Below are 9,017 nucleotides of genomic sequence, written 5' to 3'. Positions count from 1 at the left end.
TATTCCTAAACCTTTACTAATTAAAAATTTACTCTTCTAAGGCTTTTACTCTGTTGTTAAGTAAATGAAGAACAGAAAAGAAACTTAACCAAAAGTAAAAGCGGAAATTAAAGTGTACAACGGAAATTAAAAGAGTAGGGAAGAAGGAGACAAACACACAAGAGTTTTTATACTGGTTCGGCAACAACCCGTGCCTACATCCAGTCCCCAAGCGACCTGCGGTCCTTGAGATTTCTTTTCAACCTTGTAAAATTCCTTTACAAGCAAAGATCCACAAGGGATGTACCCTCCCTTGTTCTCTTTGAACAACCTAGTGGGTGTACCCTCCACTAGAACTGATCCACAAGAGATGTACCCTCTCTTGTTCTCAGTCAACAACCCAAGTAGATGTACCCTCTACTTGTACCGCAAAGGATGTACCCTCCAATGTGTTAAGACAAAGTTCTCAGGCTGTTAAACCTTTGAAACTTTGTGAATGGGGATACAAAAGAATTATCAGGCGGTTAGTCCTTTGAAATATTTTGTATATGGGAAAGGGAAGAATCAAAAGAATTCTCAGACTGTGTTGTTTTGAATTCTTTGACAAGGGAGAAGGGAGACACAAAAGAATTCAGGTGGTTAGTCCTTTGTTCTTTTGGAAAAAGGAGAAGAGAGACACAAAAAAAATTCAGGTGGTTAGTCCTTGGTGAATTCTTTTTGGCAAAGGGAGAAGAGAATGAAAAAGATGAATAGCACAAGGTTTCAAGGTTTGGAAAACCAGAAAACTTTGAAAGGCTTTTGGCAAAAGGAAGAAGAAGAAGTTCAAAGAGACTCATAAATCAATGTGGAAAAATTGCTTGTGTAAAGAATGAATTGAAAAAGATAGATTGATTTATTTTAAATGCAAAACAAAGCCTTGCTTTTATAGACTCTTCATGTCTGGTCAAGAGAACCATTAGAAGAGTTGTGACCTTTAGAAAAACTTAAAACCAATTTGAAAAAGTCAAAAACTATTTGAAGAGTTACATCTTTTGATTTGTTCAGAAACTATCACTGGTAATCGATTACCAAATCAGTGTAATCGATTACACAAAGTTTTTTTGTGAAAGAATGTGACTCTTCACATTTGAATTTGAATTTCAACGTTCAAGCACATTGGTAATCGATTACCAAAACATTGTAATCGATTACAGCTTTTTGAAATCAATTGGAACGTTGTAAATTCAGTTGAAAGCTTTTTGAAAAGCATTTTGCTACTGGTAATCGATTACAATAATCTAGTAATCGATTACCAGAGAGTAAAAACTCTTTGGTGAACAGGTTTTGAGAAAAATTCATGTGCTACTCAGTTTTTGAAAAAACTTTTTAATACTTATCTTGATTAAGTCTTCTCTTGATTCTTGAATCTTAAGTCTTGAATCTTGATCTTGATTCTTGGAACTTGAATCTTGAAACTTGATTCTTGATTCTTGAACTCAACTTTCCTCTTGATCCTTGAAGTGTACTTGATTCAATCTTGAACTCATTCTTTGATTCTTAAGATCATCATCTTTGTTATCATGAAGTGTTCATCATCTTTGTTATCATCAAAACTCTTTGAATCAATCTTGATTCATCATGAAGCTTGCTTCTACATAAGGGCATATGCTATGCAAGCTCGCACTTAGCGCGATATCAGCTCACTAAGCGAGTCGTCTGTCACTTTCCAGGCTCAGCGCAAGATTAGCACTAAGCTCAAATTCACTTACTCGTGCTAAGCGCAAAAATGACACTAAGTGTGACATCTAGTTTTTTTAAGCCCTTTTTAAGCCTGATTTGCACAGAATTAGAGATAGATTTTTGAAGAGAATAATCACCACAGAGAGCTCTGGGGTGTGAACTTTAGAGAACGAAGAAGCAGAGCAAGGAGCCAAGTTTCCAACTTTTAGAAAGATTATGGAGCTTTCGAGTGATTGTGCGGTGCCTAGAGGTGGATAAGACATCCCCCCTCCTGTGTAAGCAGGCAATTTCTCTTGATCCCTTTCTTTATTGTAAAAGGAGTTTCCTTGCCATGGAAGGCTAAAACCCTTAGTTGGGGATTTCTATTGAACAATTGATGTAAAGCCTATTTCATATCTAATTAAGTGTGTTTTTATGTGTTCATTGCTTCTATTGGTGCTTGATCGCGCTTAGCGCGATATCAGCTCGCTAAGCGAGTCGTCTGTTGTTGCTTTCCAGGCTCAGCACGAGATTAGTGCTAAGCTCAAATTCACTTACTCGTGCTAAGCGTGAAAATGACGCTAAGTGCGACATCTAGTTTCTTTAAGCCCTTTTTAAGCCTGATTTGCACAAAATTGGAGAGAGATTTTTGAAGAGAATAATCACCACAGAGAGCTCTGGGGTGTGAACTTCAGAGAACGAAGAAGCAGAGCAAGGAGCCAAGTTTCCAACTTTTAGAAAGATTAGGGAGCTTTTGAGTGATTGTGAGGTGCCAAGGGGTGGATGAGACATCCCCCCTCCTGTGTAAGCAGGCAATTTCTCTTGATCCCTTTCTTTATTGTAAAAGGAGTTTCCTTGCCATGGAAGGCTAAAACCCTTAGCTGAGGATTTCTATTGAACAGTTGATGTAAAACCTGTTTCATATCTAATTAAGTGTGTTTTTATATGTTCATTGCTTCTATTGGTGCTTAATTGTTGCATGCTTTTGGTCTGATCACCCATTGGTGTGTGCTGTTAGAAACTTTAGCATTGGGAAATGTACTATTTCCTTAGAACTTGATAGAGCAAGGCTAGATAACTACATTGCTAGGGATAGGGTGCATGGTTTTAATTTTTATTATGCTGTGATTATAATGCTGTTTAAATTAAGCCGAGTTTAACAAGAGGTATTTGAGAAAAAATATTAGTTTATATTATTCTAAACTTGCGAGACATCGAGGTTTAGTGTTTGAGCCTTCGGCATAGAACACAGGAACATCCTTAATTTGAGAAACATCTTTAATTGCATCAACTTGTTCGGTAGGAAGACCCAACACTTTTAGATCACTGTTTTCACACTTATTTGCTCACGTTTACTGCTTTTCAATTAGGATATATCATACTTTTACTTCAATTCACATTTATTAATTTTTGTTTACAAAATGCCTGATTATTGAACAAAACTTTGCTAAATAAACAAGTTCTCTGTGTGCGATACTCGGATCATTCCGTTTTAATTAAATACTTGACGACCCGGTGCACTTGCCGGTTAAACCACTTCCGCATAAAACGAGTAATTACAAATTTTGGAAAAAGGAACTGTGGAAGGGGGTCAACACTCATACATTCCTTTTGATTAGTGTTAGTTAGTTAGTTACTAGTCACTCTATATACTAGTGCTAGTTAGTTAGAAAGGAAGTTTCTTCATTTTGTACAAAACTTGTTGTGCTAGCTTTCTCTTTTCTCTCAATTGTTCTTCATCCTTCTTCCTATTTTCACTTCTGTTCTACCATTTTCTTGCACACAATTTCGTGGCTTTTCCATTGGTGATGATCATGGCGGGCTAAACAATTAATCAATCCAAGGATCCACTCCAAGCAAGGCTGAATTTAAGTTCTGGTTTGGTTTTTCTACTCTTTGAGAATGTTCTTCTTTCTCTTCAATCCTATTTTCATTTTTCATGATTGTGATTATGTTTAGGATTGAAAATGGATTAGGTTATGAATTAATTTCCTAATTTCTAAATTTAATCACAAATTGTTTGGATGATTTTCCAACCTACTCTGCAATCTCAAACAATTTAGGGAGATTGATTCGATTGAACTTTCTCTAATGCATTTGAGTGAACTTTCACACTAAACATCATTCGTAGTAATTGTTATAATTTGATTTGCATTGTTTTGGTGAATTGGATTGATGCTTTTAATCTTGAATTGTATTTTGTTCTTGTTTTTTTTTTCTTGAACTTTGTTTTCGTGTATTTTTGCATTCCTTTATAGTCGCTTACAAACAATTTGATAAAATTTCCTCCCTTTCTGTTTATAAGTGAATGAATGTAGGAACCCTATTGAATCATATTTATGAGTTCGAACTAGGTTAATTTTGTACTGTAGATTCCTAGTTTTATTTATTTTTGGAACAATTCGACATTCATTATCAATAATGATGATATGAGATGATGTTGATGTTTATGATAATGCTGATGTGAGATGTTGTTAATATTGACAATGATATTGAGATGAGATGATGTCGATGTGGAGAATATCATTGAGATGAGATGATGTTGATGATGATAATGACATCAAGATGAGATCATGTTGATGTTGATGATGTCATTGTGATGATGTATGTCGTGTATGTACATGGGGGGTGCAATGACCAAGTTGGATGTCCTTGGTGGGAGAAATAAAGTGGTTAAAGAGTTTTAAGCATCTCTGGTGGGGGATGACTTAGAATATTTAATTATCCACGGTTAGTGCATTGATGGTACCCATGCTTCATACTTCATACTGCATGGAAATAGTATAAACTTTGTCACCAAGTACTTGTAGTTTTTCATGAGGGAAAAATACTTGTACTTGGGGGCAAGTTTGGAACTCCCTTAAGACTCGGGCTAATCACCATGGGGGTGGGGGGAGTTGCTTATGCATGACAGGGTGACCTCGGCACTTGCTGCCTTATTTTCCTAAGTGAGAGTGTCACGTAGATACGCTTAGGCTATTTCCCGATTAATGGTACCTCATTACATTTGAGGGTTGAGGTCAGGTGCATGCATTATGTTGAGCATGATTGATTGGAATTATGGAAATCAGGTGACTACTTGTTGAGTGTTTGTTGGACTAGTGGACTTTTGTATATGATTATGATATTTGTTAATGTTTTCTTACTAATCATGGTCATTTGATTTCCGTGTTAATTCTTTTTATAATAAACTCACCCTTGCAATTTTTGTACTGTGTGGTTGGTACCTGTGATGATCACAAACCTTTGTTTGTGGGAGTAGACAGACAACATTTGATTATATGGAGTGAGATTCTTTTGTTGGAGCCGCCAAGCTGACATGATGATGTTAGGATTATTTTGGGAGAGAGTTGCATTTTGTTAATCAACTCCTTCGTAGTTGGTTCTATAGTTCTTTTGAATTGAGGATGTAAATCACAAATTTAATTATATGTATGAACTAATTTACTTTCCATCATGTGAATGATGTGTACTGAGTTAATATATCTATATCTATATATATATATATATATGTATATATATATCCATTTAAGTATCTGTGTGTTGTTTGGTGAATGTATATCATGAAAAATTTACTCTCGTTTTTCAAAAGCAAATTAACGGAGTTTTCATTTAAAAATTAAAATTTACGTGGTTTAGAGTAGTGATATCGTAGTGACAAGGAGGTTTGTTACATTAGTGGTATCAGAGTCGGTCAAACCTTTCGACCAGCGAGTTGTGAGTTTGTTGTGTTTCTCTGTGTATTTTGAGGTTGCCTTGTTGAATGTTTGATGTTTGAGCACCTGATTGTTTGATAGTTACTCTGGTTGTTTGTATTTAGAACTTACTGACCTTGTTGTGTTTCCATGAGTTATTGAGATTTGATTCGTGTAGTCATATGTTTATGTCCCTGATGTCTGCTATACCATGAGTTTTAATGCCTTGTCATGAGTAATCAGACTGGCCATCTGTATAATTTGTGAAGTGCAATGGGACGACATGACAAGTGGTTAAGGATACAAAGGATTGAAAATGAGTGTTAATGTCTCAATAGAGGACTGTTTTAGAGGAGTAATTTCTCGAGGTATCAACTCTCAAGAATAACTAAGTAGGGACTTGAGATAGGTGTAATTTTGTTATGTTCTTTTTCTTGTGTGTATTCCTTCCATGTTGTCACTTCTTGGTGTGCATAGGGAGTGATGGCTATTAAGACTTTTGGCAAGCGTACCAATTGTCGTTGTAGGTTTCACATTTATAAAAGAGTTCGTCTCCATAGGGACTTGAGTTACTTAATTCATTCGGATAAAGGTTATCAGTTTAATAGTTATGTACAACTTCAATCGAATGTCATTTGGTTTTGGTTTAACTAACTGAAAGTAAAAGAATAATAAAACTAATAGATTTACAAAAATAACAGAATTAACGAAAATACAAAAATAATGGAATTAACAAAAATATGGAAATAACAAAATTCAGTGCATCGAAAATACAGTAATTGTGGAAACGATTTAAATTAATTCAAGAAAACATAGGATTGGACTTCATCGTTCATACCTTTTGTATCTTAATAAGATTAACATATATAAATCATTTTCTAACATTACTGATGCATACATAATTATCCCAAGTCGATTCCTTACACTTGGAACTTAAGAACATTTACTAAATATCGATTCCTCGCATATACAGTAAATATCCCAGCACTACAATTATATTCTTATGCTTTTTGCAATCAAAACATTTATGCTCTATTCCTAGCAACATAACTTAAAGAGTAAAATCATTCGATTCAAATTCTAAGATTACTTTCCAGTTTCACTTAGAATCCAATTTCATGACACTAGTGATCAAATAGAATCAAACATTACAAGTAGAATGAAATTACCAATAATGAGTAGAAAAGTTAATACATATATAATATCAAAAGGAATACATAAGGGTATAAAGATTACATCCAATCCTTTAGAAAAACTAACCGATCATTGTGCAGAGGACAAGACTAACAAGAGAGATGACAAAGGAAGTGATCTACGATCACAACTCTACAACACCTCGGCTCCACTTTTCCTCTTCTCCTTCTTCTTCTACATTTTTCTACTTATTTCAGGCTGCTGGTATCTTTTTTTCCTTTTCCCCTGCATGGTTATTTATAGGAAAATCCATCTAGTGCAGGGGAAACTCGCCCAGGCGAGCTTGTAACTTAGGCCTGAAGGAATCAGCTCGCCCAGGCGAGCTAGATGCTAGCTTGGGCAAATTTATGGCCAGAAACCTTCATGAAATGACCATTTTGCCCTTCCTTAAAGCTTTGTTTTTGGATCCATCAAACAACTATAAAAAACCTACAAAATCACGGATGAATCTTTCATATTTAAGCAACAATATTAGTAAATATACAATATATATAAACAACTAGATTTAAGGGTAATTTGGAAGAAAACTATTACAATCAAAGGATAAGTGCTAACAATTTAATCCCAAAAACAACTAAAATTTGGCACTTTTCAATGGCTGGATGGAATGATTGAGTGATAGCAAATGCTCTGTAAGCCTTAGCTCAGGCTTTGGGGAATCAGAATAGGGGAGAAACTGCTGAAGCTGCTAAGTATCAATGGTTGGACTACTTCCAACGGAACAATCCACCCGCTTTCAATGGAGGATACAACCCTGATGGTGCTCATAATTGGATAAGGGAGATTGAGAAAATCTTTCGAGTGATGGCATGTCTAGAGGGGAAAAAGGTTGCTTTTGGTACATATACTCTGGTGGAAGAAGCTGAGTATTGGTGGGAAAACACTTGCCAATGCCTGGAGGCTAAAGGTCAAGCTGTGACTTGGGAAATCTTCAAGAGGGTATTTTTGGAGAAATACTTTCCTGAGGATGTTAGGAACAAGAAGGAGATGGAGTTCTTAGAGCTCAAGCAGGGGAACATGACTGTGGTTGAATATGCAGCCAAGTTTAAGGAAATTATGAGGTACATTCCTCACTATCAAGGAAGAGATGGTGAAAGTTCAAAGTGTGTGAAGTTTTTGAACGGCTTGCGGCCTAAGGTGAAACAAGCTATGAACTATCAAGGTGTCTTTCAGTTTCCACTTTTTGTGATCATGTGTCGGATTTAGGATGAGGACTCCCGAGACAGGGAGGCCTATTGTAGGAGTACGAGCCCAATGAAGAATAAAAAGAATGGACCTCAAAATCAGGGAAAACCATACCCGACCCCTCGTAAGCAACATGGTAATCACCCCAACAATCAGAGGACTGTTGCTACAAGGTTTATTGGTGGTAGTGGTAGAAAACCCACTACTTTCAAAACTCATGTCACTTGTTACAAGTGTGGTAAGCCAGGGCACATCTCCTCAAATTGTGTCGATAAAGACACAACATGACGTAGCTCCATGTAGAGCTTGTAGGCCTTGGATCTTCTTCATGAATGGAGTCCTTTGCTTCTTGAAGTTCAATGGAGAAGGAAGAAAGATGATTGGAGATGCCACTTCAAGGAGAAGATGAGTCAAGAACAAGCTCACCACCATAGGAAGCCATGGATAAGAGCTTGAAGGTAGGAGAAGATGAGTGGAGGGAGAAGGAGAGAAGGAACACAAAATTTTATGCCTCAAATGAGGTCTGAACTTTGAAGTGTAAGTCTCAAATGATCAAAGTTGAAAAAATGCATATACAAGGCCTCTATTTATAGCCTAAGTGTCACACAAAATTGGAGGAAAATTTGAATTTCTATTCAAAGTTCACTTGAATATGAATTTGAATTGGTGAAGCCAAATTTGGAGCCAAAATTTCAATAATTATGATTAGTGAATTTTAGCTATGGTTCAACCCACTAATCCAAGATCAAGTCCAAGATTCTCCACTAAGTGTGCTTAGGTGTCATGAGGCATGTAAAGCATGAAGGACATGCAAAAAGTGTGACTATATGTGGCAATGGGGTGTAGCAAACAAATGCTCACCTCCCCCTTAAGATGGTCCAAAATTTAATTAGATTGGGCTTCTCCCAATTCAATTAAATTTATCTCCCAACACACACATCAAATAGTGCACTTAATGCATGTGAAATTACAAAACTACTCGTAATACAAAAACTAGTCTAGGTGCCCTAAAATACAAGGGCTGAAAAATCCTACATTACTAGGGTACCCTCCTTACACTATGGAGCCCTAAATATAAGGCCCAAAAATAATGAAAGCTTAATCTAATATGTACAAAGATAAGTGGGCTCATGCTTAGCCCATGGGCTCAAAACCTACCCTAAGGCTCATGAGAACCCTAGGGCCTTCTCTTGCATCTTTGGCCCAATCTTCTTGGAGTCTTTTATCCAATGCCCTTAGGGGGTAGGATTGCATCACGACCTATTT

The 9,017-nt window shown here is 36.3% G+C and overlaps 1 protein-coding gene across 1 annotated transcript; it reads left to right on the top strand.

Annotated features, from left to right (window-relative positions):
* The first annotated feature begins 6,667 nt into the window (after positions 1-6,667).
* Positions 6,668-7,772, top strand: LOC102660473 (uncharacterized). The gene is made up of 2 exons (XM_006596751.1): positions 6,668-6,770; positions 7,204-7,772. The coding sequence occupies exons 1-2, from the start codon at positions 6,668-6,670 to the stop codon at positions 7,770-7,772; spliced, it is 672 nt and encodes a 223-aa protein (XP_006596814.1).
* Positions 7,773-9,017: the final 1,245 nt, after the last annotated feature.

The sequence above is a fragment of the Glycine max genome, chromosome 14 (genome assembly GCF_000004515.6).
Source record: "Glycine max cultivar Williams 82 chromosome 14, Glycine_max_v4.0, whole genome shotgun sequence".
Taxonomy (NCBI): domain Eukaryota; kingdom Viridiplantae; phylum Streptophyta; class Magnoliopsida; order Fabales; family Fabaceae; genus Glycine; species Glycine max.
The sequence above is the reverse complement of the archived record's forward strand: the minus strand, read 5'-3'. Positions and strand labels throughout refer to the sequence as shown.